Source organism: Tiliqua scincoides, chromosome 5, assembly GCF_035046505.1.
Source record: "Tiliqua scincoides isolate rTilSci1 chromosome 5, rTilSci1.hap2, whole genome shotgun sequence".
Classification (NCBI taxonomy): domain Eukaryota; kingdom Metazoa; phylum Chordata; class Lepidosauria; order Squamata; family Scincidae; genus Tiliqua; species Tiliqua scincoides.
This window is the reverse complement of record NC_089825.1, coordinates 44,935,923-44,961,136: the sequence shown is the minus strand read 5'-3', so window position 1 is coordinate 44,961,136 and position 25,214 is coordinate 44,935,923. Positions and strand designations below refer to the sequence as shown.

The window sequence follows — 25,214 nt, the reverse complement described above, 5'->3', positions numbered from 1 at the left end:
AGTAAGGAGTGCCTGCGTTGGCCCAGCACTAGTTGGCACTGGGCCCAGCACCAGGAGGAAGCTGCATGGCTGCCGGAGATGTCAGGCTACCAGGCAGTGGCCTTTTGGGGTGGGGGAAGATGTTCCAGAGTGGGGGGAGGGCGGGGGAGGAGGAGGAACCAGCCCATGTGGGGGGTGGGACTGGTGGTAGCCTCCTCTGCTGGTTCTTATCCTCCGTATTGGACTGAAAAGTCCAACAGAGAGATTCTCAAGTCTGCACCAGCAAAGTAGACTTGAGGAAGCCTATTCTGCGGCCTGGGGCTTTCCTTGGGGGAAGGGGACAAAAGACTCCTTCCCCTGAGGTGATTTTTGGTGGCTTCCCCTTGTCGTCCAGGTGCTGGGAAGCATAGATTGGGCTGTTAGTGATCCTAGGGTTCCTAGAAATACACTCTGATAAATCCTATCCTAGATACATTGGAACTTTTTCTATCCCTCCAATGGCTAATATATCCTCTTCCCCAAACTGAATTTTCATCAGGTCATTGTGACTGTTCCCATTCTCTTTCATCTCATCTCACTTCCCTGACTGAATGTTCTATTGCCTACATTTCATTTGCCCAGGACTGCAGGTATTTTCACTGTCCAAAGACAGTGGCTGTATCCAAAGAAAATGAATCCTGACTAAGCACCACTGAAATCAATGGGACCCAAGTTAGTCATGATTCATTTGTCTTCATTGATTTCAGTGATGCTTAGTCAGGATTCATTTTCTTTGAATGAAACCCCCCCCCCCCACACACACACATGGAATACTGTAATCCTTCCTAGAAAAGCAGTAAAGCAGGCGCTAAGCTGCACTAAAGCATACAGCCACTGCATGGTGCTCTTGTATTAGGGATCTTGTGGCTCATTTAACCTTTTCCAATAGAGAATTGAAATAGCATTCGCTGTATGCCCAAAATAGCTCGAGAACCATTAGCACAGAGTAAAATAGATAGCAAGACAGTGGTGTCGCTCTTGCTTTCTCCGCTAGATGATTTTGGAAATCCTTTAATTTTATCTAGTGGCTATCTGGCAGAGTGAATTTCACTTCTACATATTTTTTTATTATGACACAAGTCTACGCTTTGTTTAATTTCAAAGGGATTAGGGTAGATGCTTTCCAGAAGGTGAGAGAATAGTGTGTATTTGATCGTAATATATGACAAGCAGATATGCGTAGAAATAAATTCTAAGGCACAAACAAGCAATTAATTAGTTTGAGAATTTTCTCAGCATAGGAAGCTTCTACAGCACTGTTGAAAATGTAAGTTATGCTATTACTGTTATGTACATACAATTAGAGAAAACAATGAAGCAGAAAAGAGAAACATAAGGATAAAATAGAATGACAATTTTACTTTGATTCTGCTGTAGGAATTGCCAGGCTTGTTATCCTTAGCATGATAAAACATGGAACAGTTGCTTCTGACAGCAAACTTCCAGAGGTGGCACCCTTTTCCAGTTTCTATCTCTGTGTGTCACTGAAAAGAAAAATGAGCCCCAGGACTGTCACTTCAGCTTTTCAGAACTGAATAAACCTGGCACTAAGCATGGTTCAGTGTAAAATGACCTTTTAATAAGTTTGGTATTTGGATTAACTGATTGGTCACTGCTACTTAAGTTGACCTAAATGGAAGAATTGTTGAATGACTTGGCCAGTATTACAGATCATGTTTCCTTCTTGTTTAGCCTGATCCTATGCCTGTTTACTCAGAACTAAGGTCTAGTGTTTTCAATGGGACCTATTCCTGATAAATGTACACAGAATTGCTGTTTCATATATTGAGAGTTGCATGTGAAAATACTTGGAACAGTTAAGGGCCAGGTTGTAGCTCAATACATGTTTTGCACGTAGAAGATCCCTGTTCCATCTCTGGCATCTCTAGGTAGTGCTAAGAAAGATATTGGGGGTGGGGGGAGTTTCAAAAAATGAGAAAAGAAGATTGCATGCTACCCTTATTAGGTAGCTTTCCATGTTATGGCTAGGGATTTTTGAAATTTTTTTTTTTTTTTTGCATATTTCATGATTTGAAAAAGGCAGAAAGGGATGTTATGTGTTTTTTTTCCAAGTTCTCATTTTTATTAATTTTAAACACTTTAAACGTGTACTAGGCAGGTGATATAGTGTCAGCAGATGCAGCCACATTATTTCAAACACGGAAAAAATTAGCTATTTTAATTTATGGAGAATATCTTAGCACCAAAATGCAGCGTTTCTATGTATTTTTAACCATAACAAATGCTTCTACTTATGGCCCAATCCTAGTAAGATCTTATGCTGCCAGAAGTAGTGTTCTGGCAGTGTAAAGTGCTTTATGGCTTTTGCAAACTGGGCATGACATTCAGTGTTGCCTGGCTACTTCCACAAGGAGCAAGTGACCAGGTCCCCATGCCAGCAGACCAGGAAGGAGGCCTGACGCTTATAAGACACTTATAAGAGGCCTGACTTCCTTCTGGGGGTAAGAGGGATGTGGGGGTGGACAGAATGGGGCAGGAAGGGGACAGAATGGGATGAGGAGGACAAATTGAGACTGGGAAGGTGTGGTATCAGTGTCAGTGGCACCACCGATATACTATCCCCCTTCCTAGCCTCAATTCACCTTCCCAGGTTCACTCGGACTTGGGCTGTCTATATAGCTGGCGCAGGTCTGAGTAGATCCAGTGGGGCAGTGAGGGCTTACTTTCGGACGAGGGAACAAATGTTCCCTTACCCCAAGGAGGCTTTTGCAAACTGAAATTCCCCTGTGGGATGCAGTGCATGCCTCTTGGTGTGCCTGCATCACCGCATGGGGAGTTATATAGGATTGGGCTGCCTGATCTAGATTGACCAGTGTTCTGATTTGGCAGTTTCATATTTCAACTTTTCTTCTGTTCCCAAATGGAGCTTCTTCTGTTTGGATCCCATGCACGCATTTTTAACGAAGAAGCATGATGAACTTCCATCTTAAAATGTGGAACGTTCTGGAAGAGAATTTTTAAAATTATCTTCGAGACTGGACTGTGGAGACAAGAACACACGGTTGTTTCTGGGGTTAAATGTGAAATAAAAGTGTGCATTTTTTAGTTGCACTTCCACTGTTGCAAAGGGGTAGAGAACTTGGCTGTTGCTGTGCTAAATGTAGGTACTGGAGGCAGAAGCCTTCAGGCAGTATTAGCCATGCCCCTTCACTCCAAACCTCAAAGCTAGGATGTCCAACAGCCCAGCAGATTGTGGTGGGGAGAGAAATCCTCATCAGCTAAGAAGTGACTTCTTGATTTCTCAGCCTTTCTCTGAGTCATGACAGAGCTGATGTAATACTTTTGCCTTGAGGTAAGAGTTGAAACATAATAGTCTTCTGACAATTAAAAGATTTTTAAGTGACCTTTTCAAAGATCACACTTGCTCCATTACCCTAGGATTTGACTTCAGGGAATTATTGCTTTTCAGCCACTGCCAAGAACAGTAGCTGATATAGTTTAGATTAAAGTCAAAGTGCTTAAGTAAGTGTTTCCATAGTTAGTATGTTATTAGGCTTGGCATCTACTCAGTTCCAATCTTCATAAATGGATTTTGATATATATTTAAAATGCATTTTGGCGCTGGTGGCAATAGAACATCAAAATTAACACAATGCATAGGAATTATATTGGTATTGTGATGGACTGTTGCCTAAAAACTGTTAGATCTGGTTGAACTATTTGTCATTAATTGAGAGCAAAGGCAATTGTGGATGCTGAGCAAATAGTATGGTACTTTGCCTTACATTGTTTTTAAAAATGTGAAAGTTAACATTTTCAATTATAGTTTTCTACTAATTGTCATGCTTAAAATAATTAACAGTTGAAGTTTTCACAGGAAAATTAACTTGCTAGCTTTTTCTCCCTTATTTCAGCTGATTTTGGCCTTGCAAAGCAAAAGCAAGAAAATAACAAGCTTACTTCAGTTGTTGGAACAATTCTTTATTCCTGGTAAGAGAATATTAATTCTAGAGTTTAGAGGTACACTTTTTTTTCAAAGCATAGCAGGTTTTTATGACTGTATGGGAAGTTGTTTTTTATTGCTATGAAAGACCTAATATAAATACAACAGTGGTATCTAAACAGTGAATCCACCGGTAGGTCGCAACCCAATTTTTGATGAGTCGTGAAACTGACAGGGCAGATTAGGCTATGTACATCAAGGGTTAAACAACTTGCTACTTGGGGCAGAGCACTGCTGCCCATTCACCATTATAGCCCACACCCCTTGGCATTTATGAATCAAGCATCAGCCTAATGGCAACCAAGGCCACCGGAATGGTTTTGATCCAATAAACTTGGAGCTCAACAAATGCTGCAGAACGTAGTTCCCACCACCCCATAGTTAAAAATGGGCTTGAGCTGAGGCAGTGGTGTAGCTAATGATCCTGTAGCCTGGTACCAAGCTCAAAAAGATGCCCTGGAAGTGACATCATGCCCGGCTTTTAAAAAAGTGAAAATGGGGGGAAAATCTGCCTCCTCCCCCCCAGCAGCTTGCCGCTCACTTGCTCTGCCTCCTCCCCCCCAGCTCCCCCATATTACCTTATTGGTTCCCTGCTGTATCATAATAACACCTAATTGGCTCTCAGAATTATTAATCTAATTAGCCAGTTTTGATATAAGAAAACCCATTTTTTGTTTTTTTGTAGCACATTTTTTGGTTACATATTGCAGTTTTTATTTTCTGGTTGTTTGGCTATAACTTTTGATAGAATAGATATTTTGACGCAGTTTGTTTCATTGTATTCTGCATTAAATTGTGCATCGAATGGTATATAACATGATGGTATTATCTGAAAATACCAAAAGTTTTCACAATTTTGGCTACTGCTGTCAAGTTCAGGTTGTTGTCCTCCCAAAGCTTGTTACCCAGTGCGGTTGCTACCCCATGCACCCCCTTAGCTATGCCACTGGATGCAGGGACAGCTGTGCTTGCTTGGGCAGCAGTTAGGATTGTGCTCTGAATTATTATTGGCCTGATGAGATTGGGAGGGACAATGATGTGCCTGTTGGGAGGCGGAGTGGATTTATGTCTGTTTTAGCCTATATATTTTATTCCTCTTTCTTCGTTAAACCAACTAAAAACCCTCTGAACCCAACAATCTATAGGCCCATAAACTTTTAAATTGTATTGCTCCAATAACCACTATTTGGACAATCAGGGTGAAACCTGATTTAACCTATTTATCCTAGATGTTACATGAGGAACAGATGGGGTTTGCCAGGCCATGCGGGTGCAGGCTAGACACAATTCCTTTAGAAGATCCTGTAGAGGATTCATGTGTCATATGAAGCCCTAAAATCCACAGTGCTAACAAAACAGATTCTGCCTGCCATATTGTCAGCAAAGCTACATGCTTCGGGATAGCCTGCTGTTACTCATGCTGTTTGATTTGTTCAGTTAAATTTTATTGATATTTCACAACAAATCAGTGTGAACACAAACAGTAAAATATGGTCATAACTTTTCCCCTCACAATTGTAACTATTATGGGAGACTTGTTTGATTTAGCAGTGGAGCCATTGTCCTGCACTATTAGATAGCACCTAAGAATCCAAGTAGTTTATAGCACAATCCTAGGCATGTCTACTCAGAATTGTCCCAGTGACTTACTCCTGGCTTATTTCCAAAGAAGTGTGTACAGATAGGATTATAGCTTCAGAATGTGAGTATAGAACATTGGTGTTGGCAACCTTCAGTCTCGAAAGATTATGGTATCACGCTCTGAATGGTGGTTCTGGAACAGCATCTAGTGTGGCTGAAAAGGCCGATTCGGGAGTGACAATCCCTTCGTCTGATCTGATCCGGAGTATAGAACAAATTATTTAAGATATTATTTTACAAGGATGAAATCTTGCTCTTCCTCCTCAAAACTGAAACAGGCTATTCAAGGGCAGTTGAATAGATATAAAATTAAGTGGGTCATCGAAGATCTTAGAACTAGGATCCAGTTCCAAGAAGCACTTTTAAGATTGACTGTTCAGATGACAGGCCACTTTTGTGAATTCCTTGGGAAATGACAGCTTCAGAGATATCCAAATGTAATCTCATGTGAACATGAAATATGTTCTATCAAAATTGCAAGGATGCAAATGACAAGTTTGAACTGAAGGGATCTGGTCTCTTGGTTTCTAATGACTTTAGTGGGTGGTGGTTGCATTAACTCTTAATACCACCAAGGAAGGGAATGGCACTCCATCTATATACAACTAGTTGAGGGGATGAACTCCTGCCCATGAAGCCAAGGATGCTCCTGTTCTTATGGGTGGTGTTTTTTTTTTCTTCCTTTTCCTTTTTTCTCTTTATTATGGTAGATTTGTTGAACTGGGATTTGGACAGAAAAGGAGGCAGAAAAGTTGAAGTTGGATGTTTCAGTTGTATTAAATATAGATGAAAAGAAATGCAGGTTTTTCTGGCTGATGAAGTAATAGCTTAGTTTTTGAGAATTGTGATAAAACTGTATAAATGAATCCATACGGGGAAAATACATTCCTTACTACATGGTCGTATGGTTTCATTCCTTCATGTCTACCAAAAATCACATTACTTGCTTGCTCAGTTGTGATCTACCATATCTTAATCTTTGATATATGTACCCTGTTATGAACTAGAGGAAATGATTGTATTTGCCTTGGACAGGCAATAAAATTTAGAAATGAATTGGTTTTCTGATCATGATTGTCACCTCACATACCTGATTCCCCCCCCCCCCCATTTTTATAGCCATCTTCCGACTCTCGTATTGGCTGAATTTTATGAATGATGTTTAATAAAGTTATGATCTCAAATATAGGGCAAATCCTTATAATAAAGAGCATCAGTTCCAGCTAATGTGTCTCTTCTGCTAGGGCTGTTTTAGCACTGCATCCCTGATGAAATTGGAGATGTAAGTAGTTCTTGGTGTAAGTGGCTCTTTCACACATCATTTCTGCTTCTGCCAAAGGCAGCTTACTGTAAGAGACACTAGACTATTAAAGTGTGCTTTGGTGACATTTGCCTTTGTGCATCACTTAGAATTTCAATAATTTTGAATATTTAGGAATATGAAAACTCATGCATGAGCATGAGATACTGATAATTAGATAATCGTAGCATTTTTCTTGTCATGTGGAATGTTGTATTTGGTGACGAGTTTCTGGAGGAATGAGTTCTATGAAGCAACTGGAAAAGCTCAATTAAAGTTTCACCTTGCAGTACCATTTTTAACAAAGCCACATGAGGTGGTATAGCACTCAAAGGTGTTTTTCTTTAAGTTTCATTTTCAGTTTTGCTATTATTGAAAAGCATTTCCGTTTTTTGATGTGCTTTCAACATGCTTCCTTGAAACTTTGTTAATTTCTCACCCGTATCCTGGGTGCTAGAAGGAATTGTAGGAAATGCAAAATGCACAAAAACCTAGGAAGTAGCAAGGGAAACTTTGGTATGCAAGTGTCCTCTGACTAGGTAGCTGTATGGCGCAGTCCTCTTCAGATGCTGCACTGATGGCACAACACCACCAGAGCAATGACTGTCACATCCTAAACCCATCCAGGCAACTATCACCTGGTGCTGCCTTCTTCAGTAATGCCAACAGTATCTATGGAAACCCTTCATGTCCAACACAACCCTTTTTCCATGGATCAGCATTCTAACATTGCTGCGATGTCAGTGCATTGTTGGTGCAAGGTTCAAGGAGACAATTGCCACATGTACCCAGCACCAATGTTGGGGGGCAGGGGGAGCACAGAAAATGAACCAAGAAAGGGGAATGGCCAAATGACTGGCCATCATGGGGGGGATGCCCCCTGCCAGCTCTGACGAATGAAAAACACAGCAACAGGCACCACTTCATGGGGAGATGCCCCAAGGGCACCCCATATACACAGCATGACATTAGGATACCACAGCAGTCTCACTCTCTACACGAGCTACTGTGGCATCATCAGCTAGGGAGAACTGCTAGGAATCTCTACTCCAAGAATTCAGTTCCCCTTATCCCACTGACATGCATCCAAGGAATACCTTTTTGAGCAAAGCAGAGAGGGTCAAAAGATACCTAACAAAGAGACTTTACTAACATAGAGACAATAAGTATGATCCAGTCAAAGTTGTTATTGAACAGTATCTGTGAAAGAACAGCATCTGAAAGAGAAACACATGAAGTGGGGTTGCCATTCAGCATCTCCTAGCAAAGCAAGAGCTGATGTTCAAGAAACACTAGAAAAAAGTTTTTGGGGCACCTGGAAATAATTGTGCTACTATTTCAGTATGAGTTAGAATGGCTAGTTTAGGCTTGTTTAGTTTAGGCCCACTGAATGTGAAGATGACTTTGTTCTCCCAGTATGATCATCATGGTAATTTTTATGCAGGGATTATTTATCAGCCTGAACTATACCTATAGATCCAGTAGATTGCAGTTGGGTACATAAAGCTTCATAGAAGTGAGATAATTACTTTTTATAGGCTCTAGATGTTTGGTTTATAAGCGTTCTGTTTTCAGGAGCAGTAAGAAATATTTATTGAGTTAGGGTAGTAAAATAAAATTGTTGAAATAGTCTACGTATTGGAAAACAAACACATGGAAATTGCAGAGCTTGATGCAAAACAGATATTGAATTTCTTGATATACAGATTTGGTTTTGGGTTTTTAAAGTGAAAGATTGGCAAAGTCAGGATCTCCAGTGTATGGCTAAAATTTTACAGCCATGTCCTCACTGCAGGAGTAGAAAGAGTTGTTGCCATAAGGCTTATGATGGGTTGAAGGAAGGAATCCAGCAACATCCATGAACCTCTTCATTCAGTTTGTCAGTACTGTGACTTGTTTCTTTTGTATAACTGTTTTTAATAGTAAGGAATGTCCAGCATTGGGAATGAGCTGCAGTCACTGTGACTGAGTCACATCGTGTCTCTCTAACCCCCCCGACTCCATTTACGAGTCATAACGGACAGCCATCACCACTTGATCTGAGCAGCTTATAGAGTCATTTTGACGCAAATCATTACGAGTAACAAGTCAAGGCATGAGTCAGACACAACTCCACAGAAAAAAACGGAGGTTTTGGTAGGGTGTGTGTGTATGCATGCGCATGCGCACGCATGAGTTCTCATTTAACACTTCCCTGATGTTTCCATCCCATCTGCTGTCAGCAATGTGTTGAAGTCTTTCATTTCAACCACCATTTTCATTTTATTTATGTAAGCAAAAGCTGTGCTTTTATTTGAGTGAGTGTAGCAGTGCAGAAAACCAATTGGTTACATATGAACTCTAGTGAAGACCTCCCACGTTCACATCACTACTTCTCTTGCTCCCCTTCCTCATCCAGAAAAAAAAAGGTCATCTGTTAGTCCAATTGCCCATTGCTAGATCACCAAGAGAGCCCCCTCCCCTGTGTCTGGGTTGTCCCTGCCTTCTGGTTCCTCCCCCAGCCTCGTGCATCCAACACACACACACACAAAACTTAAGCCTTACTCCTCCCCTCCCCTTCCAGCTCCTGGAACCAACTTACCCTTCTCCCACCATGTCTGCTGCTATTGTCCTTCTGAATGCCAGCTTCCATACCCACAAGCTCATTGCTGTGATGCAAAACTGATGAAAAAGCAAGCAACGTCATGTACACAAAAAACCAGAATTGCAAACACGCCCAAAAAGTGAGTCATCACTTGAGTCAATTCGAGTCATGACTCGTTTCTGTGTCACAGGTCCCAAGTCACAAGTTGGGTCCAAGTTGGTGACATCTATGACTCAAGATCAGGGCCTAGGAGAGGGGGGTAAAGGGGGTAATTTGTACCCAGGCCCAGGGTCAAAAGGGGGGCTCAGGAGCCAATGGAGGGGGCCCAGAAATTTCCTGGAATCTGACATTTTCCTATCTACTCAGACTTGTTGCCCATATGGAATGCTGGGGACACTACCATGACTGGGGATGCTAGGGACACTACTGATGCTACATGGGTGGATAGACCTGGGCGCCGAAGACTTTTTCAGCTGTCTCTACCCTCCCTCACCCTGCTTCATCCCCCCTGCCCCCATTCTGCTTGCCCGTCACCACCCTCCCCCACTTTTTCACCCCTCCCCCTTTGCAAAGGGGCCCAAAAGAAACTGATAAAATTTCTCTCAGAGGCCCTGTTCAAGATGACACAACGTGAAAAAAATCGCTGTTTTCATAACTCGAGTTGAGTCGTCACAACTTGAGTGCCCAGCCCTGGTAGTTATGAAACTGTGATACCAAGGCCTCACTGGATTATTGTAATGCATTCTACATGGGGGCATTCTGAAGATCGTTCAGAAGCTTCAGTCAGCATAGAATACAGTGGCCTACTTGATGGTCTAACCAAAAAGCTACCAGAAATGTAATCACTGTTAGCCTCTGAGACCAGTGTTAGGTATGGCTATTATTTTTAAACTCCCAAACAAACTGAGACTGCAATCTTTTACTTCAGTGGTTCTCAGACTTTTAGCACCAGGACCCACTTTTTAGAATGACAATCTGTCCAGGACCCACCAGATGTCATGGGCAGAAGTGATATCATCAAGCAACTTAAAATAAATAATTAAAAGTAAAATAAATAAGGAGAAGCCAGCCCTGTTCCAGCAAGTGAATTTTCTCTGTAGTCTGCTGGCAAACCCCCCCCCCACCCCCCAAAAAAATATCAGTAAGATTTTCAGCCCTACCCAGTGTCCAGTTCAATTTAAGTTCTTATATTTAAACCATATTACCATAAGGGTCCACCTAGCTTTAGAAGTCTTAAAAAAGAAAAAAAGATCACCTTTTCAGCTCAAGCCTTTGTTTTATTCTTTTTAGGGGGGGGGGCTGTCATCTGGAGCATTTGTTGAGCACCACTTTCATCTGATTGGGACCATTCTGGTGGTCTTGCATTCTTCTTAGCCTGACCTGACCATGAGCCAAGGCATGTTTGCTTGCTCATGAGTAAATGTCATGGTGTAGCTTAGTTTTGCTTTCCATAAGGTTTAATACATTTGTCAGCTTGGAAGGAGGGACTTCCTTCTTGGGTGTTTTTGGGCATCTGTATTCATCGGACCATTCTCATGTCTTCATGAGGGCAGGAGGTCTGGTCTAGAGGGTTAACATCCAAAGGTTGCCAGTTCGAGGCCACCAGCACCATGAATGGCGAGACCTTGAAGCAAGCTGAGCCGAGTTATTCCACCTGCTCTTTGGAAGGAGCTGCTTGTCAGCCTGTGTGGGAGGAGGCCAGAAAGTGATAACAGACCGCAAAAGTTCCATCTGAAATGTTATGTGGTTCTTGAAAGATAGAACCTTTCTTTAATTGTAAAAATCCCTACGGGCATTTAAACAGCCTGCCTATGTAAACCGCCTTGAATTAAAGTCTGAGGAGAAATCTGACGACCAAGAAAGATGGTATATAAATACCTGTATTATTAATAATAATAATAATAATAATAATAATAATATTACGTCGTTGGATTCCTCTCAGCCTGCCTTTTTCAATGAACTAGGCCAAACTCACCTACTCATGAGTAAGTGTGCAATGTGGCTTAGTTTCACTTTCCATTGAGCTCCATGCCTTCTCAGCCATAGCTTACCAACTATAGCTTCGCGACTCACAGTTTGAGAAACCCTGCAATACATGCTCACCTGAGAGTAGTTCCCATTGAATTCAGTGGGGCTTCTGAATAGACACACATAGGATTGGGCTATGAGCATAGTTGATTTCAGAGAGCACCAGCCTCCATAACATTCTTTGAGATCAGCATGGGTAATGCTTCTCTGTGTTCCATTGAAGCATGGTGTAAAACCTATCAGTGCACAAGATACATAACAACCTTCATATGCATATTTGAAGTTTGCAGAAAATGATGTAAAGAAAAATGGTTACATGTTCTGGTACAAAGATATATTTTATTGGTTTGTGTTTATTTCTTTCTGGGATTCAGTGGAAAACGGAATAGTCAGCATCTCTGTTTCTCATAACATTGCTTTCCTTTGATCCAGAGGAATGACATTCTGTAGGCTGAGCATTTATTTATAAAGTGTTACAGAACAGGCCATCTGGTTCATGGGTAATAAGAAATGAAGTGGAACGCTCTATATTTGTATTCCCTCAAGACAATTTGCATCCTTAATTTAGTCACCTTAGCATTTGATAATGATGTTTAAGGTTATGGTATCCTTAGGGTATGCGGGAACATAAAAACTTGGGGAGGGAGACCACTTCAGTAGTGTACAACCAGGCTTATTATTGACTTGGTGCCATGGATCTTTCACCTAAGAGGAAGGAAGTTGAAGTATCAGCTAAGAGTTGCTTGAGACACTGCGGGGGCAATTTTAGAGGCTATTTACAGACACTTAACAAAGGACAGAAAAAATAGATAGGTATAACCCAGTGGTTATCAAACTCTCTGGGAGAGTTTGAACCACAGTAAACCCATGCGACGCGATCCCCAGGACCACATCGCTAAGGGGGGGGCACAGGGACTAGAATTTACTTACCTGTCCCTGCAGCAGTCTCTGGAGGGTGCGGGGAGCCCTGCACGACAGTTCGCAGAGCTCCCCGAAGCTTAGAAAGTGAAAGCGGAGCGATTGCGCTCCGCCTCCGCAAAACCAGGAGTGGAAGATGTTTGCTCCTCTTTCACTTTTAAGCTTCAGGGAGCCCTGCAGAGGGTCGTCCCTGCGCCCCCTTTTGCAACACGATCCTGGGGATCGTGTTGCTGTCTCCCCCGTGCCCCCGCCCCTTAAGGAGCAGAAGCCAGGGCCCTCAGGCTAGGATGTCGTGACGCACTAGTTTGAGAAACCCAGGTGTAACCCAAAACTTAGAGGGGAAAAAGGGGAAAAACTCAACAAGATACATAAGGAAGATACTAAACCAGGGATGTCAAACTCATTTCATGCAGAGCACCAAAGCTAGTATCCATGGTGCCTGACGAGGGCCAGAAGTGACCATTACTCAGTCAAAAAGTGACCATCATAAAATAGCTGATGGTCAGAAATAAGCATTTTGTTCTCACATAGTAATTCGTTAGCTCCAAATGACAGAAGAAAACCTGTGCAAATTTTGTTCATATTTTCAAGATATGAGAGCCCAATTATAATGGAGATTGGATAAATTGCTTCAGAGGGTTACATTTGGCCCTTGGGCCTTGTACTTGACACCCCTGTACTAAATGAAGAGGAGCCTGAGGAAAAAAAGACATTTAAAAACAAAAAGAAATAACTTTAACTTAAATCTGGTAAAGAAATAGGAGCCAGTACATAGAATGTAATAAAGGAAAGACATTGGCAAACAAGATATTGAAAAATGAGATGGGTAGCAGAATTGAGAATGGAAGTGAGAGGATGGCTTTCAGAAAGAGTCCATCTAATAGAAGACAATTGCAGTAACTGTTGAATCAGAAGTGGGAAGATTTTTAAAAAGGAAGAAAAATGAATGAATATTAAAAAATTGAAAGCAGCAAATGTTTGCAGTAGTGTAAATACAAGAAGAGGAAAGGGGAAGAAAGCATAGAAGCATTAACTGGAATATAAGAAAGGCAAAAGAGTCACTCTGATGGCATGGGCCTCCCTCTCATAAAGATCAGATCCTCAGATGTCCAGTATCCCAATTTGCAGTTGGGTGTTCTCCAATTGATCTTTTCTCCCTTGAAGAGAGCAGGCATTGTGGAGATATCCTGTTGACATTGGCAAATCTGACCTGTTTGTGAACAATAAGACCAAAAGGAAGGAGGTAAAGAGACAAGGGCTTGATGCAGAGTCTCAAGAACTCCAGTTGAAATCAGATCAAGTGTGAGAGTTATTGGTTTGGAAGAAGATAGAAACTGATCAAGGTCATAAAAAAAGAGTAAGTGAAGAAAATAATAGAGAGGAAGACTGACCAGAGAAAACTTTCGGCATAGGGAAGAAGAGGAGAAAAAGAAGCAAGAACAGACCATGAGCCAACAGACTAGGGGCAAAGAGAGAAGTAATATGGGAAGAAAAGGACTACATTTTGACTGATAACAAAAGAACTTACAGAGGAGGACAGAAGGTGAATAGGAAGAAGAAATTAGTAAAATAGGAGAAATGGGATAACTGAGACATAGAACAAAATGATGTAATAATAATAAGATATGGGGAGTGACTAGGAGCTTCAGAGAATCGTGCTAAAAGAGCTAGAGCAGGGTTGACAAACTGGTTTCATACAGAGGGCTGAAGTTAACATTTATGCTGTCTGCTGAGGGCTGGAAGTGACATCATTTAACAGAAAGTGACATCATTAAGCCAATGATGGCCAGAAATCAGCATTTTGTTGTCACATAGAAACTCAGCTGCAAGTGACAGAAGAGAAAATGTGCAAATCTTGTTCATATTCTCAAGATATGAGAGAGCCCAATTATAACACTGGAAGAGCCCAATTATAATAGGGGCCAGATAAATTGCTTCAGGGGGGTGCCTTCAGCGCGTGGGTTTTAGGTTTGACATCTCTGAACTATTGGGAGAAAGATAAACACTGAGAAGACATATTGGCAACAAGATAGTAATGAATATTAAAATCAACCAACATAATATCTGGAAGGCCAGACACGGTGTAGGCTTCCTCATGAGGAAGCTGCTTGAACCATTCACTAAAGAGGCTATGCCATGTCTCCAAAACTAGACGTGATAGGGCAAAACAGATGCCATTTTTGGAATCGGCACCCCTAATATACCCAGGAATTGGTGTAATGTTTAAGGAAGCAAAATATGTGTTGGCCTGTGTTATCACTTGCTCAACATACCATTGTATACTTATGGAAAATGCCAGAAGAGAGGGATTTTAAAGGTTCAGAACAAGTATACGTACTTCCCAAGTCTTATGCATTCTTGGCATTTGAGTCCCAACGGATGCAGCCTAATAGGAAACACTTGTTTAGTAAGTTGAACTATCTGTAACATGGGTGCTAGATCTGGGCTCAATTTCTTATAGCCTTTAATATTTTTTGCTATACTAAACTCTAATATATTAGTCAAACAATACCCTTCTTTTATTATGACCTTTGCACTGAGTATCATTCTTCGAAAACTAATATTTGTATATGCTCATTTTGTACTGCTGATCATCTCCTGTAAGGCAGTCTAAAAACAAGTAGAATTCTATATCAGTTCATCAAAATTCAACTTTGGGAAAAAAATCTGTTTCCACATCCTTATTAAAATTATGTAAATATTGTAATAAAATAGAATAAAATTGGAAATGATTTAAATACAAAGAATCATGAAGGTGTCATTGAAAATGAATTAAGAACAAGGGCTCTTCTATAAATAGGATAATGACATAATTTTCCAGTGAGATCAACCTCTTTCTGCCTGTTCTTTAATTTTTATATCTATTTACATTGTGTTCAGAGTCATTTTCACAAATTTGAACATCCTAACAAATGCTTGGAAGATTAAATTATCTTCTGTGCTGCTGTACTTTTTGCTCAACTGTCACACTCCTTTTAAGAGTGAGTTTAGCATGCAAGATTTGTTATTAAATTTTAAAAAATGATTTCTGAATAAGAGGAACAGATGCTGAATCCTTTCAGAGAAAACACAGAACATGGCTCTGTTTAGCTTTGAAAAATGTTCGGCTAATCTGGCTTTACTCTTGGTGTAACAATTTGTTTAGCAGAGGATATACTAATCTGTCGCAACCAGAATACTGGTGAAGGAGGGGGTCTTTCTGTTTAAATGCAAGATGTTGGATTGAATTGTGACTTGAAAGCTTAAAAGCAAATCAAAGTGATTACTGTGAACGTTTGCAAAATTCAATTAACATATGGACAAGGTGTTGGATATTTAACAGCACCCTTTATGGATAAGGCCACTGAGTTGCTGTTGGATGTGTATAGTTGGGTTGTCATTGTGTATCCTATTCCTAACTTCGGCACACTGTTTGAATCATGAGGCAACCACACTCAGTGATGTTCTAGAAAAATTTCATCTTCGCAGAAGTAGTATGTTTCCCTTAGTAGTAGTAGTTTCCCTTACTATGGGAAACCCATGAGTATAACTGTATGAAAAGTATGGCCGGGGGGGGGGGGGGGATGCTTCTGCCTGAATCTGGGGAAATGTGATAATTTGAACTACTCAACACACATAGTTTCCAGTCTGCAGTTCAAAATCTAAATCTTTACAAGTTTTTAGTGACTTTCCCACATTACTGCATTAAAGAAGATCCTCTCTCTTGTGTATATTTTTGTAAGGATGTGTTCCATCTAATTGGCACTTGCTCCTTGAAAAAAATTAAGCCACCTTGGTGACTGATTCTCCTCAGTTTACCAGCACAGGTAGCAGTACATTCTCTGTCTTATCTGCCTCCTGAATCTTTTCTGTGGGGGAAGGGAAAGAAGGCAAAACTATTTTAGCAGTTATGACAGGTAGGTATGCTACTGGGATCTACAAGAACTTTCTAAAATCTCAAGCTATTTAAAAATGGTGAGGGAAGAAATTGAATGGTTGATAATTTGATGAAAATTGAGCATTTTTAGAAGGAGAGATGAATAAATCTTTAATAATTGATTTAAAGATGTAGGTCAGGGGGAAAAGAATGGATGAACTGTAACTTGAGTTGATTAAATTACATTTGTCTGAGGGGAAGAAAAGGATAGATTGCATTTTCTCTTGACTGAAAAAAAATAAATCTGGTATCATCTCACTGAAAAGTCCCTATCTGAAAGAAAGAGAAGGGGATGGAGGGCAAAATGGGCACAAACTTCCTAGTAGTTAGCAATAGTGCTTTCTCTTTTGTTCTTCACTTCACTCTTCCTGCTGGGAAGAGTGGGTTACTAGGGGGTCAGATGGGTTACTAGGAAATTGATGGTCTTATTGATGCCACACCCCAATAATAGGAAGCCCAAACAGAAAGAAGCTGCTTTGGGAAAAGCCAAGTTAACCAAGGGTTCCTATACAAGAGGACAACCTTCCTCCCACCTGAACTGGGACCAGGCAGGTAAATCAGTAAGAAATATTAAAGGCCGAATGAACAAAGGAAATAAAAGCGGGTGGGAAATGCAAAAAGAAGGGTGGTTAGCAAAGGATTAGCAAAGATGCAAATGGTAAAGTAAGTAAATTCCCAGACAGGGCTAACCAAATATTGTCCCTATTCTAGGCATTTGTGCTCTTTCATGGTCCTGGTTCTTACTCAGTGCAGCAAGTGAGTGGTTGAGCCCCTTTTGCTAAATTGCAGTTGTTCTCCAAAAATAGACAAAAGCCATAAGCATTTTTGTGTATGACCTTAAATTTTTTTTATAGGATTGATGATGTCATAGGCCCATCTGATTAAATCTATTTAGGCAGATGTCTCTATTTAGATAGATATTAATACACAAATTCACCACAGTCTGATCTACAATGACCACAATTTGGCTGCAATCCTATATGCACTTACCTGACATTAAATCCCCTAAAACTGCCCAGGACTTACTTCTGTGTAGATTTGCATTAGATTGCACTGTCTGTGTTTTTACAAGCGTAGCCAATCTGATGGGCAGATGTTATTTCATTACAAACTCTGAATTGCCTCTCTCCCCCCACCCCCAAAGACGGCTTTGTAATATAGTTGCTTGCATCCTTTCTGTTTTTCTGCTAAGAAGTTTCTGTGACCTTTTCTTCTCCTTTATGGATTCTTGAATATTTGCTTGTGTTTACCTAGCCCTGAAGTTGTGAAGAGTGAGCCGTATGGAGAGAAGGCTGATGTCTGGGCTGCCGGATGTGTCCTCTATCAGATGGCAACTCTCAACCCTCCTTTTTACAGCACCAACATGCTCTCCTTAGCAACTAAAGTATGCAGGTTTGCTAGATGAAACTGCACTTTTGCCTTTGCAGAAATAGGCTTTTATGGATGCCCCCTTCCTCGTATTTTTGCTGTGTCGGTCCTCTTCATGCAATGATCCTGTGCCACAAAGATACATTGCAGCCATTCCAGGGAAGCGCTGCTGATGGGATGGGCCTGATTCAGGTGTCATGAGCCTGATGGGCTGGATCAGGTGCAATGAAGGACCTTTTTGTGTTGACTTTTTAAGTTAAACACCACATCCTATGTTCTACTAGAGTTGTGTCTGTACTTGTCTCAGCATTCATTTTCATTTTTTAGAATTTGCCAGTCCACTGCAATGTGTGCTCTGCATAATAGTTCAAAAGCCTTCTGGTTTGTGCTGTTTCCAGGAGGCACTCCTGCTGCAGTATAGTCTCTCTCAGGGCCAAGCATTCATTACAGTGAATGCATATTGCGACTGTGCATATATTCCCACTCCAGTTTAAAAACCCACCTACCGGCTTTGAGATCAGGACCACAGCTCATGAAAAATGGGGGGGGGGGGGTTTAAACCTTTCCCTTTGTACCATGGCCTTGACAGAAATTGTGCCAAAGTTATTTGCCATAGCAGCAAGGTGTCATTGGCATGGGATTCCCTGTCAAACATCAGTTGGGGGTGGATTTTCATTTGGACTGTGGTACAAGGGAAAAGGGTTAGCCCCCAGCACTCCCCATGCAGTGCAGCATCTCTATTCCCCCCCTCCACACACACAGCTGCAGTTTAAATGAAAAGCATAGGGCCAAACTATATGCTTAATGTAATTTGTATTTAGACATGAGCAAATGGAAACCTTGAATTTGCAAATGAGGCTCTGAATTGTAGATAGATGGAACTTGGACACTATAATATGCTGCTGAAATGGAGGGAACGTGTTATCCCATTGCCCTCCAAGTAAATACACTGCACACCTGCTTGTTTGCTGCTAACATACTAACTCTTCCTCCTCCTCATTACTTCCACATATGTTCCTGCTTCTCATGTGCCCAGTTTTCCAATCTCAGTTGCCAGTATAATTCCTCTCTTGCCAGTTTTTGTATTCTCACTGTTTTCTTGGCTCTCTCTATTTTACTCTTTCTCTCTTCCCATTCTCCCTTCCATTTCCAGTGACTTAATTGCCGTGTCCTTTTCATGCCTGCATTTTTTGAGGCTCCTTCAGTTCAGATATACATCTGTCAATTAGATCTGTTACTATTACTAAGCAGTTAGTCTTTATGGGCTAGTAAAATAGCCACAGTTTTTTTGCAAGAGTCATTCTGTTACAGCACTTAAAATGTAATTCTGCAATAAGGATGTGTAAATCTAGCAAATTTCTTGAAAGGTTTCTTAGAAAATGCAAAACCAAGCAAAATTCTAATCCCAAAGCAAAACTTTGAAAAAAAGGAAGTAGTAACTTTTTTTGGAAATAAAGACTCTTGGGATAGGAAGCTTGTAGATGCTTCTGTTTCTGCAGAAGCACACGTGGCCTCTGGGGCACCAAGTGCCTCGGGAACAAAGTGCCAGGTAAGGCACCGCGAGTTTAGCCCCAGTGCAAAGAGAGGGAGAAGGCAAGTAGACCTCTGAGTTTTTGGAGAAGGAGAGGGAGGACTCTGAGTTGTGAAGAGGAGAGGAGGAGGAGAAGCTAAGCGTATTCTTTCTAACTCTTGTCTTCTAACCTTAAATCAACATGGAAATTTAGCTTACCTTTAGCTTAGCTTTACCTAAGCTTTACCTAAGTTAGCACCTAATCTAACCAGAGGGAGGGAGTTTAAGGTCCAGCAAGTTGGGGCACAGCAGCTAGGTGAGGGCAATAAAAATATATACGTGAGTGAGTACATAGGTCTACTCTGAGCAGGAGCAGAGTCCTACTCGTGAGTAAGGGCCCAAGATACAGGCACTTGGAAAAGTGAATAAAACATAGGAGGACAAAGTAGAAAGCAAGTTTTTCTACTTTGTTTAAATTAACTTTATACTTAACCCAAGTTAAACTTAATCCAAGTTAGAACATAATCTAAAGGTTCAGTAAATTGGGACACAGGATCTAGGTGAGAGCAAAAAATAAATAAATAATTTAAATAAAGGTGCACACTTAATAAAAGCAGGAGGTATAATTTAGATAGGAAGCTAGAGTCCAAACTAAACAAAGAAGAGGGTAATGGGGGAGAAAGTACACTTGGTGTCTATTTTATAAACAGGGCAAAACAGGATTTAAACCTTTAGTGTGTAAGTTCTGCCAAGCCCAAAAAACTCTTAAACCAGTGCAGTTTGAACTCAAATAAAAAGCAGCTTGAGGTTAAAAAACAGTTCAGCCTAAGAGAACTGAATTAGGAGGGTAAGAACCTAGGAAGGGCCCGTTCCCAGCCAGCCAGGGCAGTTTAGCCTAACATAGTCATAAACTATGCTTTGTCCTGTTTTGTAGTCAATCTGTCTGACCTGTTGAGGCTGCCTGAAGCCACCCTTGTTCCAGTCACAATTCATGTGAACCGCAGTGCCAAGCCAGCACCCAGGATTTGTAACTGCCAGTTCCCTTTCCTTTTCAGCCTTTCTCTCCGCTTCCCTCCCTGAGTGCAAATGAAGCCCCTGTGCCAGTGTAGGCTGAACAGCCAACCTTTGTGTGCTGCCTCTCAACATGCCCCTTCTTTCTGGGAAAGTAGCTCCAAGTATCTTGCCCTATTTCCCTTCATCAGACCGAGGATGCTGCCTAGTTTTTAAGGCTTGCTTCAAAACCCTTTCTCCCTTTTTACCCTGCTTTAATCAGGAGATTCACCCAGTCTTAGCTTCCACGCACTGCAGCTCCTTCAATATATCTCACTCAATCCAGCAGATATGGACAGCTATACTTTATTGTTGGTGCAGCCTTGTGATTGATCTATAAACTCCCCACTATCTTTCTAGCTTCTCATGTGCCATCAGATTGGTGACAAGCTTAGTGTTTGGGGTTTTCCTTAGTTTTGTGTGAGTGCTGAATGGAAGTGAGTACAGGTTGATCCTTGTTATTCTCCTGGGTTTTGTTCCAAGCACTCAAGTGGATGGCAAAAAACTATAGCACTATATAGCACTATAGCAAATCCATTTAAAAAACAACTCCGGTGATTTAAAAACAGCCTTGCTGACCTTTGTGATGTTAAGATAGAGTCATTAAGACGGGTCTCTCTCAAAGTGTTTAGAAAGGCTTCACTCCGACTCCACCAATGCAAAGTATCTTTCTTTCACATGCTCAGGGGGAAGGGAGGGGTCGCCTGGAGAGAGAAGGATTGCTGGATTGTCAGCCAGCTGCCCTCTCTCTCTGTCTCATTAAGGAGGCCACTGTTAAAGGACTGTTCAGTTTTTCAAACTCATTTTAAAGGGATGCATTTTTCCCCTTCTCCAGGGATCAGCACATTCCTTCTCATTTGCAGGAGCCATTCCTGTTGAGTCAAATCGTGTATAAATAGGCTGGACCTGTAAATCCATTCTATATGCTTGTACTATTATGCAGCTCTTTCCCCTTCTGTTATGTAGCCCTTTCCCCTTCCCCTTCTTTTCTCTTCTCTTCTGGTTTCTCTGCCTTTATAGCAACTTAGGTCTTGTGCATGAATGTCAATATACATTGCATTACTTAATTTTGATTCCCCTTTCCCTATTATTGTTCAACTATTCCCACAATAAAGTTTTTGTTATACCTTTTAAGTTTACCTTCCACTTCCTGTCAAACTATCAGACTGGCACATTGGCCTCTACACAGGATCCCTACACACAAATTAGTTTTTGCCCATGTGTGTATCTTACATGTCTGGTTAAAAAAAAATAGGATAATTGATAAAATGCTATTGATGAATTTCCCATATGAGTATTACTTTTGTATAGCAAGTTCCTTGCATGCAATGGTATGATGAGTGTCTGTGTTGCATTTTATGTTAAGAGTGGCTGTTTGCTGCCTGCCATGCTATTAGAAGGGGAAAATTAGTTATACATAACACAATATTGTTTGACTTTTGACAAAAAAAATTATTTTGCAGATAGTAGAGGCTGCTTATGAGCCAATTCCTGAAGGTGCCTATTCTGAAAAATTATCAGATATCATTAAAAGGTAAGTAAGTAATTGTTTTTAGGTTTGTATGTTCCCAAATCGTAGCATCTGTTCGTTTTTTATAAACACAGTTGACAAATCAACTTACTCAATCCTATCCCACAGCAGTGTACAGGGCATAGGGCCACTGGTGCAATGGCTGCTGTATCCTACACATATGCAGATGGTCATTGATTGGAACATCGCTAAGCGATGCACACCTGTACACACTTACCTGGGAGTAGATCTTATTGAAGTCAGTGGAAGTTACTTCTGAGTAGACATGCATTGGAGTGGGCTGTTACTGTTATAGTGGGACTTGCTTAAATCCATGTCAGTTTAGATTATCGTTACTGTGTAGATTGTGTCACTAATGGAGGTTTTTTTGGTAGGTGCTTGACCCCTGATGCAGAGAGTCGTCCTGATATAGTAGAGGTCAGCTCAATGCTATCAGATGCTATGATGAAGTATTTGGATGGTTTATCAGTCTCCCAGCTTGTCTTAGAGCGGAAATTGGAACGTGAGAGAAAGCGTACCCAGAGATATTTCATGGAGGCCAATAGGAGCGCAGTGACGTGTCACCCTCAGCTTGCTAAATTATCTCATGTGAGTATATATTTTGTCACTTTATTAACCCCTGTTATGCAAATCTCAATTGTCATTGAACTAATTCAGCCAGTTGGAAATGTGGATATGGTGGAGCATTGGCCTAGTCCCATACCTGACACCTGCCTGTGATGTAACATTTACTGCAGGTTTCCAAAAATATATAGGTACATATGATGCAGATTACAGAAGCTCCTTGATTTACAGATGTCATGTTTACAGACATGCTTGGTCAGGGCTTTGAAGCAGGCAGATCTCTGAAGATACCAGCAAACAAACAACAGTAGCCACTTGGAGACAACCCAGCAGCTCAATAACTTTGAAAATGGTGACCCCTTGCTATGCCAATATGGCTAGGCAACAGCTCAATAACATTGAAAATGCATTTTTGAGAGCTGCCCTGTTAATGTCTCCATTTTCATTTGTAGGAACAATATGAGAAGTCAAGCCTCAGCAGCAGTAGTAGCGGAGCAGCCAGTATAAAAAGTGAATTTTCTGAAAATACTGATCTGTCTGAAAACTTTCATCCACCCTCTGGAAAAGATGAAGACAAAACTGGTGATGAAACCCTGTCAGATGATAACTGCACTTTGGAAAACTTGGAAAAAGGTGGTCATGAACAAGCAAGTAAAACATTAGTATTTTTAGCATGCTAATCATAGTTGGATAGAAAAGTTCATTTCTGTATTTCTTTTTATACACAGATGTCTTCTCAGAGTTAGATGATGAGCTGGATATGTCAGATAATTCCAGCAGCTCTAGTTCAAGTCCTCTCAAAGATTCAGCATTTGGTAAGCTTCTTTGCACAGCATTTCCAGCCTTCAGTGTTATTGGAAGTTCATCTGTTGGTGTTGAACAAACTGTGATGTATTCACTAGAGCAGGTGTTGAAACAACAGGTTATGGGTCTTAGGTGGCATTTTGGGAGCTGATCCAGAATTTTTCAGGGTTTGGTTTTCAAAGATCCAGTCATGACACTCAAACCGAGTGAACAGTTCATCAGATTCCAATACCAGGCAGCCAGACCTGGCACGAAACTTTCTATGTGAAGCAGATTGCAAAGTGTTCCAGTACTGAACTGCTGTCATTCTGGCAGCATCCTCTTCTAATCAGAGCTCCAATCAAAACAGGGAACAGCAGAGATAGCGTGACTCCCAGCAATCCAGCCTAAATGCAATGGGATGTGATTTGAGGAATGAGCCCTGATTCACAGCCCTGATTTGTCCTAGCAAAACACAAAATCACAATGTTCAATCAACATTTATTACAAATGATGTCGCATATTTCCTCAGTTTTCTATTTTTTAAAAATGGCAAAAGTAAGCTGGTAAAAATACTTTTTTCCCCTTCTTTTGAAGTATAAGGCTACTGCCAAAGAAATTGAAGAGAAAGAGTTGTATATCATGTAACAGAAGATAAAGATGACATGGAACCATTATTTAAGTGTGTGCTGTTTGACGAAGTTATGGTAGTTAGATGTTGGAACTTTAATACTTGTATACCAGAACTTAGGTTGTTGTTTTTTAAGGTGGAAGGTGTGTGGTGTCAGATTCATATCAATGTCATTAATGTTGAACAGAATTTGGTTGTTGATTTAATGAGTCTTTAGCCTGAGGACTGCAAACACATTTTATAACATGGTGGAGGGAGCCTCTGATCACTGTTAGGACAGGGAGAAACCTTTGTGAATTGTGCATATGGTAAAACTTGTCATACTAGATCCATTGTTCATTGAATTATCCGTCTGTATGTCACTCTGTTTTGCAATATCACAGAGAGGTACATGATTAGGTAAACAAATGACACCTCTTTTCTTATGAATAGTGATTTCAAGTTGAAGTACAGTTTAAGATCTGAATGCTGAATAGACTGGAGGAAACTGAGTTCCACATCTCTCTCCCCTGTGGATTGTGGTACAGTGGCACAGAGAAGATTTATATTTGGAAAGTTTTTAATTCAGCCCTAAAAATATTCTAGACCAATAAATCCAGATCATATTGTTATACATTTTGTGGCTAGGGCATAGTTAGTCGCATTTTGAAAAACGTTTTTGTGAGAAAAAGAAACTTGAATAATACAGAGAAAACAGTGTGAGATAATAGAGCAGTATGTTTCTCAACCAGTGGTACTCATACTCCCAGTGGTACTTGAGGTGGTGTCCGATGGTGTGCTTGGGACCCCAAGACCCCACAATATGACCAGCTAAGCAACATGACAAGCTGCAGTAGGAAGCTCAGCTCATTGGGCAGAACTTTTCATGCACTTGAAAAAGCCCTCTCATCTGCCCTGAACCTCTTACTGGTGTTTGTCATGTTGCATCTGGCCTTCCAATTTGGATGGAACTGGAGAAAACATCATCACCAGTTACTTTCGGTGGTACTTCCAATAGGTGGACCATGAGAAGTGGTAGGGTGGGGGACCAGCATTGAGAAATGCTAATATAGTGCATTGGCAGGCAAAAGTATTGTAAAAACAGGGTCTAGGATTCACATTGGAAGGTCACAGTGAGAGATGCAGGAGCTCTGAATCCTTTGCTATGTGGGTTTCTGAACCGTCACATTTTACTTATTTTTATCCACCGTTGTAAAAGCAAAAATAGTTGTGTTTGTTTTTTTTAAATATAAAAGGTGAAATTCTGTGGGAGCCACAAATTCTGTGTTGAAAACCAGATTCTAGGATTTGTAAAATGATAATGACCTTGGGAAATTATTATCCTTGGGCAGGAGCTCTGGTCTAGAGGGTAGAGCCTCCATTTGCCTGAAGATAACATCCACAGGTCGCCAGTTCGAGGCCACCGGCA

The 25,214-nt window shown here is 40.9% G+C and overlaps 1 protein-coding gene across 7 annotated transcripts in view; it reads left to right on the top strand.

The window, feature by feature from the left end:
- NEK10 (NIMA related kinase 10) overlaps window positions 1-25,214 on the top strand; it is a 111,057-nt gene that overhangs the window by 45,745 nt on the left and 40,098 nt on the right. For all 7 annotated transcript variants that reach the window (XM_066627297.1, XM_066627296.1, XM_066627294.1 and 4 more), the window contains 6 exons: window positions 3,894-3,969; window positions 17,624-17,753; window positions 21,761-21,831; window positions 22,203-22,416; window positions 22,845-23,025; window positions 23,121-23,207. In XM_066627297.1, coding sequence (XP_066483394.1) covers window positions 3,894-3,969; window positions 17,624-17,753; window positions 21,761-21,831; window positions 22,203-22,416; window positions 22,845-23,025; window positions 23,121-23,207 — 759 coding nt within the window. The remainder of the gene's footprint in view (window positions 1-3,893; window positions 3,970-17,623; window positions 17,754-21,760; window positions 21,832-22,202; window positions 22,417-22,844; window positions 23,026-23,120; window positions 23,208-25,214) is intronic.